Source organism: Ahaetulla prasina, chromosome 8 (assembly GCF_028640845.1).
Source record: "Ahaetulla prasina isolate Xishuangbanna chromosome 8, ASM2864084v1, whole genome shotgun sequence".
NCBI classification, from domain to species: domain Eukaryota; kingdom Metazoa; phylum Chordata; class Lepidosauria; order Squamata; family Colubridae; genus Ahaetulla; species Ahaetulla prasina.
This window is the reverse complement of record NC_080546.1, coordinates 46530080-46544915: the sequence shown is the minus strand read 5'-3', so window position 1 is coordinate 46544915 and position 14836 is coordinate 46530080. Positions and strand designations below refer to the sequence as shown.

General features: G+C 38.7%; 1 protein-coding gene across 3 annotated transcripts in view; it reads left to right on the top strand.

The window, feature by feature from the left end:
- The first annotated feature begins 5028 nt into the window (after positions 1-5028).
- Positions 5029-14836, top strand: part of MYOZ2 (myozenin 2) — a 31150-nt gene continuing 21342 nt past the window's right edge. For all 3 annotated transcript variants that reach the window (XM_058192612.1, XM_058192611.1, XM_058192610.1), the window contains exons 1-3: positions 5029-5173; positions 5753-5854; positions 8353-8522. In XM_058192612.1, the coding sequence (XP_058048595.1) occupies positions 5779-5854; positions 8353-8522 (246 nt within the window). In that variant the 5' untranslated portion in view covers positions 5029-5173; positions 5753-5778. The remainder of the gene's footprint in view (positions 5174-5752; positions 5855-8352; positions 8523-14836) is intronic.

Below are 14836 nucleotides of genomic sequence, written 5' to 3'. Positions count from 1 at the left end.
ATATATATATATATATATATATATATATTTTCATGATATGTTTTTTACTTATGACAATGTTTATGTATACTGTTATGACAAAATTAAATAAAAAAGAAGAAGAAGAAGAGGAGGAGGAGGAGGAGGAGATGGAGATTATTGTCCTTGTTTGTCTCTCACCAAGCTTGTTTTTCCTTTCTGACTAATTCTGCAAACTGTGTGATGAAGATCTTCCCATAAGGAGCAGATGTGGAAACTGTTGGCTCATTTAGGCTATAACTTTTCAGAGGAAGAGCTGAGGTCAGTATTGCCCTGGCCTCCAGATAGACAGATGTCTGCCATCTAGAAAAGTATTTCCTTTCACAGCAATCCAATTCATTTATGGTTTTTCCTGCTGTGCCAAAAAAACAAAGCTGTTGTAGAGCATGTTAATATGCAACTAAGTCTTGTTAGCAAGTGGGACAAGTTGGCAACTTCTTGAAAGTCAGAATAAAATTAGAAATTGATTAAATTGTTAAGAATTTAATGTGTCATTTTTGTTGCACCCAGCCAGTAACTATTTGCTATTGTGACCAGAGCAATAATGTTTACAGCAATTGTTGCTGATAGATTACTTTAAGCCCCTGGAAATATGTTTCATTTAAAAAATGTTAATTGCCAAATAATTTATAATGAACACATTTCTTTGTAATGCAAAAAAAAGAGAGGGCTTGATTATTCAGAAGATCAGAAGGTAAGATGGTATGGAGAATATACCAGGACAGACAGAAAATGGATCGGATCACCATATTCATGATTGTCAGATTCTGAATACTTTAATGTTAGCCAATAATACTATTAGAAAATATCTGCCATAGCTGGTTTACACTGACTACTCTTTCAGTCTTAGCATTATGTGTCTGTATATCTTCACTACACCATAATTAATAAAAACTTGCAAACTGGAGTTATAAGTTTTAAGCTCCTTTTCTAGGCTGGTTGTTTTCTCTCTCTCTCTCTCAACCACTGAGCTTATTCTGAACTGGAATAATAATTCTTTCTGTGACTTTTGGAAAACTAGTGCAACAAATTTAGAGTTCAGCTGTTGATGAAACATTTAATTAGGTTTCTTTGGATTCATGAGCACTTTGGTAGAAAATACCTGGCTGAACTAATCTTGTTTTATTTAAATGTAGCTCTGTTCCCAAGGTTTTAAAAAAAGGTTCCTAGAGGCATTTCACAAGATTGTTTAATGATTAACATTAAGTCTATAGGTAAAAGTTCTCTGTGCCTAATGGATATCCCTTTCTTTTCTTTTTTTAATGAATGCATGCCAGAGTAGGCAAAAAGATAGGAAAGGGATGCAAGGTATGGCTTCTAAAATTCTTTCCAATTCTTTGTTTTGGAGGGAAAGGTATAAGAGTAAAGCAGGATCCAGCATTCTGTTCCCACATACAAGGGGAAAATTTTCTGGATATTTTCCCCTCAGCACAGTTCAGTTTCATCCATCCCATTTTTGAACGTGGTCTACCAGTTTCTTCTGTCAGTCCAAACTCGGTCCCATTCTCTTCTGTTTTCTGAGTGTTATCCAGCTAATGGATATAAATAATTCTGAGACACTGAACAATATTTATTTCCAGAATTCTATTAAATTTGAAAAGATTTTTAAAAAATAAGGTAAATAGGTTGAGATTTTGAAGAAGAAATCTATTTTCAAGAAGAGCGGTTATGCCTGCAATGTGGAGTGCTCCAGGGTTTGGGTCTTACCTTTCTTCTTTAACATCAACATGCAATTGCTGGGTGACAGCATAGACTACAGTAACAAAAGTATGCTAATGATGCCTAACTAGACACCTCCATCTCTAGCCAGACAGGTGACAAGCTTTAAGGGTCTGGATGGAGAAAAACAGGTTTTCATTCATCTCAGAAAAGATGGAGTGGCTTTGGGTTTTTGGCCACACAAGTCTGAATCAAGATGGGGTAGCACTCCCTTTGAGCTAGCATACAATTTGGGGGTCTTCCTAAGTTCATGGCTCAAGAAATAGATGGGCAACTGGGGCTAGAGGCTTTGCAGATTTATTTTGTCCACCAACTACATCCATTCCTGGACCCAGACGTTCTGCTGTCAGTCACACATGCTTTGGTCATTTCCTGTTTGGATTATTGTAATATGTTCTATGTGGAGCTGTTTTGAAAACTACCCAGAAATTACAATTGGTCCCCTAGGCTTGGCCACACTGTTGTTTTATTTTTTAACATATTTTTTTTATTAAACTTATGAAAATGATAAATACAAGTGAAAATGGAGTGGGAAAGTGGGGGAGCAAAAAAAGAGAAAACAGATGTGTGAGATAAAAGGGGGGAGGGAAGAAAAATGAATTCTTTTGTTCAAAGGGATAATAATAGGTCTTTGTTTTAAAAATGATATAACCATTAAAATGCTGAACAATGTACTTTTCTCTTTTTCTTGCCAAGCCATCTTCCTCCTGAAGTAAGGATGGCCCTGACTCTGCTGGCCTCTAGAAAGGCAATCATAAGCTGGCTATTTCTCTGGGCCTTTAGGTCACATTGAGCTGAAGCCACAATCAAGTGATCATATTATCACCGTTTGGGAGCCATTTTGCTGTTTTATTGTTCCATTATTGTCTTTAAGTACAGAATATGCATTGCGATTTTGTATTCTTTTGTTGAGTCAAGAGTTACTTGGTTTGAATTAACCAAAATAAAGAAATATAAATATTTATTGAATACATAAATATAAATATTTTAAATATTTATTTATTTAAGTTTTCTAAGCCTAGGATTTCAAGTCTTAAATTACAATACAAATGTAAAAATGGATAAGTCCTTTACGTTTATAACATCACCAGACTCAATGTGGCATAAAAAATTCAAAACATCATAACAACACATAGCCAAATTACAGAAATACCAACACATGATGATCCTAATATTTCATTACCTATAAACCCTAGATCAAAGGGCTATATCCACCAGCCTTCCTGGATACAACAGATAGGAAACATGACTAGATCAGCTAATTTTATTTTATTGTAAGACTACATTAACAGAATCCTGCAAGTCTCACAGCTTTCTCTTTCACCACCTAAGAAGTTAAGGATGTTCCTTTCTGAGTCTCTTTCTCTGCCCATTATGCAGCTGCAGGCTATGCCCTTACCTGATCATTCAGCATCTCTTCCCCCTCACTCTCCCAAGGTCATCCCCACATACCCTTACAACATCTGATCTGTGCTGTTTCTGTATGAGCTTGAGCCAACACATTGTTATCTTTAGCAGTAACATCATGTTCACTGCACCACTGAACACCTCTGATTGTTAAAGGATTATAGCATACTCAGGGGACAAAAATGTAAGTGGCATATTGGAGAGTTCAGTCAACTATAATTAGCTTACTTTTAAAAATGAGACTGGCATATCACACAGGCGGAGAAGGAAAACTTTTATTTTAGGTTTCTATAGCTTTTCAAATTTTTATAAGCTTACATAGAATGTGAAAATTATCCAGTTTGTTCTAGAACTACTAAGATCTTGGTAGAAATACATATAACTAGCCCAAATAAAGTTATACAGCCATAAGGCAAGAATCAATCTCTAAATTATATGTGGCTTCATAAAATAATGTAGTAACTTGGAATTATGTTTACAGGACAGAATATCAGGAATTTGTATAATGGTGCCATAATAGAGATGAATGGTGGTTAGGCTAATCCTAAAGGTCTTGGGCAAACTTTATGAAAGGTAAGGAAAACAATTATGCAACAGTTGATTGAATGAAGTTTGGTAAAGCTATTTTAGATGTATAGCAATTTGTGTACTTTTGTATACTAAACTTTCCTTTCTCTAGGCCAGGGGTCTGCAAACTTGGCTCTTTTAAGACTTGTGGACTTCAATTCCCAGAGTTTTTCAGCCAGCAAAGCTGTAAATTGGTTATGCAGCTTATGTTTTGGTGCCAACATCACTCTTTTTTTCTAGCTCAGTATCTGAAATACCATTTCAGTAAAGATGTTGGCTTTTTAAACTTTAAAAGTAAAGTTTAAAAGATATTGGCTTTTTAAACTTTAAGACACTGAAGGCCAGTCCAGGGGTCTGCAAACTTGGCTCTTTTAAGACTTGTGGACTTCAACTCCCAGAGTTCCTCAGCCAGCAAAACTGGCTGAGGAACTCTTGGAGTTGAAGTCCACAAGTCTTAAACGAGCCAAGTTTGCAGACCCCTGCTCTAGGCAATGATTATATAGCTATTGTAACATTATTGTAATACTATTCTGTCAGGTATGAGCATATCTGGATGTTCTGTATCTATTTATTTATTTATTTATTCAACTTATATGCCACTCTCCTCACCTGGAGGTGGTCGAATTCAGTTTTTACAGACCAGAAGGTGATCTGTTAATTTTGAGAACCATACTGCTTCATACACTATTACATTTCTGGGAGTAACTATCTCCCTTTTTCCACCTGAAGTGAACACGAAAATATGTCCGATTGTCCCGTTGAATAACAAAGCTACAAAAGTAAGCCATCCCATTAATGTTGAAGTTGTGGCACAACTAGCCTTAAAGAAAGGAAAGGATGCTCTATCAAATGCTACTAACATTACAGTTTTCTCTATTACATGTGGGACCTTACTTTTAGGTGTGAAATCCTTTTTTGGTACAGGCAACACTGAATAATCTCTAGCAAGATTTTTGTCCAAGCGTTAACTTTAGCTATTACTACAGCAGCATTCTATACCTATCAACTAAGAATTACTCCATTTCATTTAGTTCTTGCTACACATTTAGTTGACCTTATTTTTACATGTCTTTCCACCTACTTACAACATAGAGAATAGTATTCTCAAAGGTGATGACAGGATAAGCTGCAAATGTATAATTGTTCTATCAGATATTTCAATAACCTGTGGAAGTCATGCATACTCTTTTGTGATGCATGGAGCAGAATCATTTCTGTTCTCTTCTTTCGCCAGGAAGATATGAGTGGCTAGATGTTTGCTTCTATAAATAGCTACTTTATGTCAGCTAGATGCCAATCTTTTTGAAGAGGGTCAGTCCCCAGTTTGTCTTGGTACTAGGCATCATGCAAACCCTAGAAGAAGCTTAGAAACTTCCCAGGACTGGATAGGTCATCCCCATTCATAGCAAATTCCATAAACTCTGCTCAAAGCATCAAGATCAGTATTTTCTTGAACAATAAGGTAAGTGAGCATATTGTTTCCTGAAATAAATGACATTGATTGTCCTATGAGTGCAATGCTTCCGCTTGCAGAAACAAACAGGCAATTTACTGTAGAGAGGTATTGCAGCATTACCAATCTCTATCTAGATTGTTGCTTATTAATAGAGGCTAATATGGAGATTGATGCCTTCACTGATTTTTAGGGGCCCCCTAATAGAAATTGCAAAAGACTTAATTTTTTTAAAGGCTGAAAACAGAAAAAAAAAATCATTGAACTTAATTGAGGATATATCTATAGCATTTAGGCAACAAATACACTGCCTTTGTTGGTAACAAAAAAATGAATTACCTATATTTCAGCAAAGATGAACATCTACAGAAAAAATAAGAAGGCCAATCCGCACCCTGTCACAAAATTAGTTTAACAAAACAAAGAAACTGTTGATGCTCTGAGGTGCAGTGTGGTATGCAGTGTTGTATAATTTGCCAAAAACTCAGATTTAAAAATATAGCCGTTGTAAACTTCTAGAGCAGTGGTTCAAAATACAAACTAAAAGCACTTGTTGGTATAACATTTGACTATCTTCTCTTTTTCTAGTAAGAAATTTTTTGCTGATCACAACAATGCTCTCACATTCTGACATGATCAAAGAGAGAAAACAGCAAGCATCAGCCATCATGAAGGAGATCCAGCTAAATGGTACATAGTTAAATACCTGCTACCATGCTAGTGTCACATTTAATCTTTCTTTTTAGTCTTACCGCAATATTTATCATACAGCTTTCCCTCTGTATATGTTGCCATAAATAATCTCATGCAGCTATTGCGCTGCCTATGGTAACGAATCCTTTTGTAATGGCTTCTTTTCATTCGAAAGCTATTTTCAGACGAACAACTGTTGTAGAGGAATGAAGTAACTCAACAGCTGATGCATATTCTGCCTAGAATTGACTTTTGGAATATTTTTTGAGGAGAGGCTAATGTCTGGACACTGTATTATAGAATTCCTGGGAAAAAAATGTTTCCATCTTTGAACTTAAAACTATCTTTAACTTATGCAATTTTAAATTAAAAAGCAAATTATATACAATGTTATCTTTCAGTCTCCACCTCTCCCACTCAAGGAAGTTTATATTCATATCCAACCCCACAAGGCATACTTCCCAGATAATTTATTTTAAGAAATATTTTGCAACAGAATCTTATTTTTGCCATCACTAGGATGGAATTCTAAAAGTCTTTGGCTGATCAGGACTGGCCTTCTTTTCTCCCAAAGCAAAGAATGACACAACCTTCAACTGAATGAAATGCTGTTTTATAGGATTTATGTAACTCAAAATAAATAGTTCAAATGTTTCTCTTCCTTCTGATGTTCAAAAACAGAACTGAGGTTTGATTTTGGAACGTGTCCTAAAACGAATGTGCACATGTTTAAATAGAAATAAATATACCTGTCCATTCAAATTTCAAAAATTCCTTAACTTTCTTAGGTAAGTTACCTGTTGGAATTTAATCTTTAGACACAAAAGAAAAACATCTGCATTACAAGTGAAATTGAATCTTATAACTTAAAATATTATAATTTATAAACTAAATATAAGTTATCAATATTATATTTCTCTAAAAAAATGAAATACTTTGTTGTCTGCAAGGTTAAAATTTTACCTAGGGCAACCAGTTTGTGCCTCAGCTCCCAACTGTTTTTTTAATTTCAGTGGTAGTTTTTAAACAAATCTGGGGGCCATGGTAGATGTGATATAGAAGATCTGGAATCATATTTTTCAATTCAATATGATAAGATAAAATGATGTTGGTAATGTGATTTTCCATCTTCCCAAATTCCATACTATTTTACATGACAGTATTTTAATGTAATAATTCCATTTATACTTGTAAAGTTTAGATTGGTGGGTGGCTGTATTATAAAAGTTTCCATTACATCAGATATATTGTAATTCAATTTTATAAACAACTCTTATCCTGTTCATTTCACCTCACTAGCAGATTTTTAAGTTGATGAGAAAAAGTATACTTTACAATATCTACATTCTAATGTGTAACTTCAATAGCCAAATTCACCCTTCCAATCCTTTCATTACATTCAATTACATTACATTAGAACAATTCTTTCATTACATTCTACATTACATTAGAACAGACATACGATAACAGACGTAGTACAACCAGAAGGCAGACAAATTCACATATTTTCTGCTAGTGCTCTCTGGATGCAGAACTGTTTTTAAGTCTAATGTAAGAACAATAATGAGCATTTAATAAATTTTGGACCAATTTTGACCCAGGAAAATAGTTTACCAGAGTAAAATGTTGCCATTTTCACATTTTGATTCAGGAGGGAAACAAGAATGAAGGATATATTAACATCATTTTAAGTCTGTATGCAAAATCTGGTAAAGTCTGAATGCATATTGTGCAAACTGAGGCTCATAATATTTTCATATTTTAAATCCTAAACATCCCTAAAGACTTTGTATTGTGCAATAAAATACATAACTTTAGACAATAGGTCAACCTTTAATAGAAATTGCATATTTTTGCTTTAGAATATTAGACATGATAAAGAGAATGTTTTTAAAAATTCATTCATTTCAATATTCACAAATACTCTTGCAGCAGTCAGTGGATATTCAAACAATCCATTATCCTGCTGATGAAACAGATGTCTCTAGAAATACACAACTATCCTCTTAGACAGTTTGGCCCCAAGAATTGGTTATATACTTCTGAATGTAAAATTCCATAGCACATACATTTCTATAGCCAGTAATGGACTTTTCCTCCATAAAATTCTCGCATCTCCTATAACTTGAATCCTACTGATATGGATATATGTAATCATGATTTCAGTGTATATTAGCAATAATTTGATATCATTGAAAATAATAGATTTCATGAATGTAAGAAGCAGCCTTGTTACTATTTTCTTTCTCAAATTGCAGGTTCTGGCCTTGCCATAATTGACTTCTATACCTTTAATATGATATGTTGTTGCAAAGACAATCTCTTATTTTATTCAGCTATCTAAATGTAGTCTTTTGAATTGGGATTTATCTGAAAGTGATCAGTCAGCTTTATTAGCGGGGAAAAAATAATCTATCATTGAAATTGACTTATTACCATATTAATCATACCAATGATTTAGGAAAATTCTCATAGAAATATGTTTTATTTTGCAGAATCCCCTCAAATGGATCTTGGAAAAAAGGTTAGCATCCCCAGGGATATCATGCTGGAAGAACTATCAGTACTCAGTAATCGAGGAGCAAGGCTGTTCAAAATGCGGCAAAGGAGATCTGACAAGTACACATATGAAAATCTTCATTTTTTATCTAGCAAACCAAGAAATGTGAGTATTTTATTTAGTTTTCAGTTGTAAGGCAGCATGAGAATCCTAGCAAAATTCATGAGTTCCTAAACTCAGTAAAGCTGATTGATTATGTTCTTAATTTGTCGAAATACTATTGAGTAACTGGTGAGTTTTCAGATTTAGTAATTTGACTTAGCTCCAAGTGTCGGAAAGTAGATTGACTTATAGGCATCACCTTACTTTGAAGGATTTCCTATAGTTTCAGGTCATTTAATTCAAAATAATGGTCAACAGCAAAAAAGACTATTCACCCATCACCAAACTTGAGTACAGTTACTTGCCAAGTAAACATCTAGTTTAACCCTTTGATCCTAGAGTGAATCCTTGGAGCTCTATAGATGAATCACAAAAATGCTAGCACATCTTTCTGTATACATTCATTATTTCAGGGAAGATCAGCATGGCTGATCTTTCTGTCTGAAGAAAAGAAACATTATCTTCCCTGTTACAAAATATTATTTTTTGCATACTTAGAAATTCAATCTCACTAAGCAGAAGCAAACACTGAAGTAAAAATGTGAGGACTGAGACCACAAATGAGGAACAGATGTACTTTGATTCCATAATAAAATGTAGATAGTCTTATACTTCTGAGCTTCTTTACAAGCATATTTTGGGATTGAATTCTATATTTTGCTGGGATAATCCTGGAATCCAGTATTTACTTTTTTTTAATATTTTTTTAAATAATTTTTTAATATTACAATTACAAAGATAAAAACTAATACAAACTAAAAGAATAAAAAGAAAAATAGAAAAGCTTAGAAAAGAAAAATACAGGAAAACAGAAAGAAAAAATTAAGAATATATAAAGAAATGATCATCGCAAGTATAAATAATTTTAGTAACATTGCCTTATTTTAAAATACAATAAATGATTTCTTCTCATATTCAATCTTTTATCTATAAATCAAGGACTACTGCATATAAAATATTTTTATGTTGCATTAACTTTTTATTTAAGATCAAAATAAAATTAAATATTATTTTAAGTAAACTCTCACTTATTAAAAAATATGACATTGAACTTTATTATTGCAAATCCAGATAAATAATTAATAACATTTTAATAAAATTACTTGTAATAAAAATGTACTGATGGCCTAGGAACCATAACTGATTTTTTCAATATTAATAATTATGGAATTTCAAGCAATAAAGTGTCAGGTGCAAAAAATCCATTTTTTTAAAAAAAATGCCTTCATTGAATAAATTAAGAAGCATTCACATACTTCAAACTCATTTGATCAAGGCAATATCATTGTGAGAGGAATAACTGACCTGAAATAGGAATGCACTATTCCTATTATTATATGTAGATATTATTATTCTTACTGAGATAAACAAAGGAATCAGAATAGAATCTGAAATTCCATTTCCTAAACATCTCAAGTGTTTTACTGACATTGCATTCAATGGAATGGCATTCAATGTGCTTTGTACCATTTGAAAAAATAATCTGGGAGATCTGGGAGTCAGGTGACATAAATAATAAATATAATAATAAGAAGCATACTGGACTCTCGTGTTAATAAAATTCAAACAGCAAAAAAAGATTCTGACATCCGTAAAACATATCATATACCTATTCTATACTCTACTTCACTTTGCAGTGTCTTTAATATTTTCAGAATATTAAAAGCAAGACATTCTAGAACCAAATTCAAAATAAAGGGGGTATGTTTGAGGTATGCTGTGATACAACTTAAGAAGAAGAAAGAAACTTCTAAAGATTAGTATAATCTAAAGATTATACATAATCAAGGGATTGGCTAGAACATGTATTTCCAAAATTCTGAACTCTTGGAAAAGTTTTTTAGCCCTCAGATGACAATTTGGGGTGGGGTGGGGGAACTGTAACTCTACAATCTAAAATCATCTATACTTGGTATGAAGGAATCAGAGAATCAGGGAACAGGGGTTCATTCTGCAGCTGATCCCAATTATCTCCCTTTGCGTTTTAAAAAAGTAAGTTTTTAGAAGTAAGTTCCAGAAAGTTTAATGATGCTTGTTCCAAACGTAATGCTAATCTTAATGTAGTAGGGGTGGTGTGATTGCCACTGCTCTGTGTGTGTGTGTGTGTGTGTGTGTGTGTATGTTTTCCCAATGAACTATTGAACTTCCACACCTGCAATGGCACCATTGAAGAAGCATTTCCTTTACTTTTTAAAACTCTGATTCCCATATCTTCATACTTTCTCTTAATCTAGGAACTCTAAAAAATGAAATAGCTGAATCAGTGTCAGCCTTTCCATAGAAGACTTGTTTTTAAATCTTCTGTTTCTTCATGTTTCAGTTTTTCCCCTTATCCACGGAAAATTGTACTTTAAAGCAGTTTTGTATGTAACAATCTTTTCATTTCAATGTCATAGTTAAAATTAGCATCTGACGTTTTAGAGAGCTCTAATTCTATGTTAACAAAACAATGATTAAGGCTTGGAATGCACTATTGGAACTAATGAGCCAGTAGAAAGAGTGGATAATCCCAGCCTGCCTTTAATCTTCATGCAGTAGCCAATTGAGACAAAGTTGGAAAAATTATTTACGGGTATGATGTTGAATAAAATAAAATCAATAGAAATGTCCTGATTTTTAAAACCAAAAGTAAATCTCCAGCTGCATTGGAACTATAATTCTGTAAAGGCTATGGTAACAACTCTTCAGTGTCCATAAGTGCTGATGTTTCCTTGCTTAGATTTCTATGTGTATGTTGTGCCTCGATGATGATGATGAGGGATGACGAGGCTAAATGACGAGGCTAAATGAAGATCTGTGCCTCGGAGACCCCCACGTAGAGCTTAAGCGAAGCCCATGGAGCCCACGACACTGGAGGACTTTCTTCCTCCCCCTGTTCCTGCTCCCTTTTGTAGATCACCCTGGACTACCCTGGATTGTCCAGGAGATGCTGGTGTAGTAACTGATTTAGGCGGTTTTGGACCATCTACCGCCTAAGACTGACTTTATTGACTGTTCTCACCCGGAGAGCCGGCGGTGACATCTTGACCGGCCAGGATGGGGCCGCTAGTCGGGTTTCTGTCATGCGGACATTTTTAGCGGCTGACCTTCTTGCCCTGCGAGATTTCCCTCTCTCGCAGGTCTGGCCCTCTACATTATCGAGGGCCCACCTTGAGGACAAGTTTTGGAACCCCGAGAGGTGGCATGCCAAAACTAGGAGGCTTAGGGGATTTTTAACTAATTGTTTTAACCGATTTTTTAAGGGGAGTTTTAACGAGAATTTTAAGGGGAGGGTGGAAATTGACGGGTTTGGGTGGGGGGGAACGGGTGGGGGGGAACCCATCGGGGAGGGAGTTAAGTCCAATGTGTATTCGCGACGTTAATTCAACAGGCGGGGGAGAGTTTCGTTCCAGTTTATCAGGGTTGTGTTATCAATACCGTATGTGGGAGAGGCAGATATGGTGGAAGGGGGGGGCCATATCAGGTTTCGGGGTACGCCCTCACTATTTAAGAGCGATCGTGTGCTCCGGCCCCCCAGAATTTTCCCGTTCCCCGAGTGGCCAGAGCACTCGGGACTTGGGCCTCCGGCTGATGCTATTTAATGCGAGGTCAAAGCCCCCCCTGATCTCAGATCTAATTCAGGAGGGGACCACGACGTTATGGGCATTACAGAGACCTGGTTGGGCACGGAAGGGGGGGTCCCCCTAGTAGAGATGTGCCCACCAGGTTTCCGAGCATTCCATCAGCCGAGGGCCCAAGGTAGGGGTGGGGGGGTGGCAGTTATTATTAGGGAAAGTCTGGAACTGAGGGAGACCACTGTGCCTCAGATAGCTGGTTGTGAATCCCTCTATGTGAAGTGGGGTCGTAGGACTCAGGTGGGCTTGTTGATCATGTACCTGGCTCCTTGCTGCATGACAACAGCCCTGCTCGAGCTGTTGGAGTTGCTGGCTGGGTTGGCAGTTGAAACCCCTAGACTGTTGGTCATGGGGGATTTCAATTTGCCATCAATTGGCGTGGCATCCTCGACGGCCCGGGAGTTCATGGCTTCATGATGGCCATGGACCTGACTCAATTAGTTGACGGCCCTACCCACATCGGGGGAGGCACCCTAGATCTGATTTTTATCTCTGGCCAGTGGTTGAATGATCTGAATGATCTGATTTTAAATGATTTAGTTGTCGAGCCCTTGTCATGGTCAGATCATTTTCTCCTTCGTCTGGACTTTCGGACCGCTACTCACCACCGCAGGGAGACGGAACCAATGCGTTGGTTCCGTCCCAGGCGCCTGATGGACCCAGAGAGGTTCCTGATGGAGCTTGGGCCGTTTCCCGAGAATCTGGCCCGCGGCACGACTGAAGAACTAGTCGCGGCCTGGGAACAGGCCGCGGCTGGAGATTTGGACCGTGTCGTGCCTTTGCGGCCTCTGACCCGGCGCAGGTCTCAACCAGCTCCTTGGTTCTCTGAGGAGCTGAGGGAGATGAAACGCCGGAGAAGACGCCTAGAGAGTGCCTGGAGATCCAGCCATTCTGAGGCTGACCGGACACTAGTTAGGTCCTATAGTAGGACCTATATAGTGGCATTGAGGGATGCGAAACGTTCTTACGTTTCCTCCCTCATTGTGTTGGCAGATAACCGCCCGGCTGCCCTGTTTCGGGTGACCCGCTCTCTCCTTCAACAGGAGGGGCGGGAGGACCCATTACAAGGGTGTGCCGAGGAATTTGACGGTTATCTATACGATAAAATCGTTCAGCTTCGGGATGGATTGGATCAAAATTGGGTAGATCCAGGTGAGAGTTTCGAGACCCGTCTTGTTGAGACTGTTTGGGATAGTTTTGACCCTGTGACTCCCGAGGACATGGACAGGTTGCTGGGGAGGTTGAATGCCACCACATGTTTACTGGACCCGTGCCCCTCCTGGTTGGTGCTGGCCATGCAGGAGGTGACACGAGGCTGGCTGGATTACAAATGCTTTTTTGCGGGAGGGGGTCTTTCCCGCTGCCTTGAAAGAGGCGGTGGTGAGACCCCTCCTCAAGAAGCCTTCCCTGGACCCAGCTGTTTTAGGAAATTACCGTCCAGTCTCCAACCTTCGCTTTACGGCGAAGGTTGTAGAGAGTGCAGTGGCACGTCAATTACCTCAGTACCTGGATGAAACTGTCTATCTAGACCCGTTCCACTCCGGCTTTCGGCCCGGATACAGTACGGAGACGGCTTTGGTCGCGTTGGTTGATGATCTCTGGAGGGCCAGGGACAAGGGTTACTCCTCTGCCCTGGTCCTATTAGACCTCTCAGCGGCTTTCGATACCATCGACCATGGTATCCTGCTGCGCCGGCTGGAGGGTTTGGGAGTGGGAGGCACCGTTTATCGGTGGTTCTCCTCCTACCTCTCTGACCGGATGCAGACGGTGTTGACAGGGGGGCAGAGATTGACCCCGAGGCGCCTCATGTGTGGGGTGCCACAGTGGTCGATTCTCTCGCCTCTCCTGTTCAACATCTAGATGAAGCCGCTGGGTGAGATCATCAGTGGTTTTGGGGTGAGGTACCAACTGTACACTGATGACACGCAGCTGTACTTTTCCACCCCAGGCCACCCCAACAAAGCTATCGAAGTACTGTCCCAGTGTCTAGAAGCCGTACGAGTCTGGATGGGGAGGAACAGACTCAAGCTTAATCCCTCCAAGACGGAGTGGCTGTGGATGCCGGCACCCCGGTACAGTCAGCTGCAGCTGCAGCTGCAGCTAACTGTTGGGGGCGAGTCATTGGCCCCGATGGAAAGGGTGCGCAACTTGGGCGTTCTCCTGGATGGGCGGTTGTCCTTTGAAGACCATTTGACGACCATCTCCAGGAGAGCTTTTTATCAGGTTCGCCTGATTCGCCAGTTGCGCCACTTCCTGGACCGGGATGCCCTATGCACAGTCACTCGTGCTCTCGTTACCTCTCGCTTGGACTACTGCAATGCTCTCTACATGGGGCTCCCCTTGAAGAGCACCCGGAGACTCCAGTTAGTCCAGAATGCGGCTGCGTGGGTGATTGAGGGAGCAGCTCGAAGCTCCCATGTAACACCCATCCTGCGCAGACTGCACTGGCTGCCTGTTGTCTTCCAGGTTCGCTTCAAGGTATTGCTGACCACCTTCAAAGCGCTCCATGGCTTAGGACCGGGATATTTACGGGACCGTCTACTGCCATCTTCTATCTCCCAGCGACCGGTGCGTTCTCACAGAGAGGGACTCCTTGGGGTGCCGTCAGCCAAGCAATGTCCACTGGCGGCCCCCAGGGGAAGGGCCTTCTCTGTGGGGGCTCCTACCCTGTGGAACGAACTTCCCCCTGGACTTCGACAACTA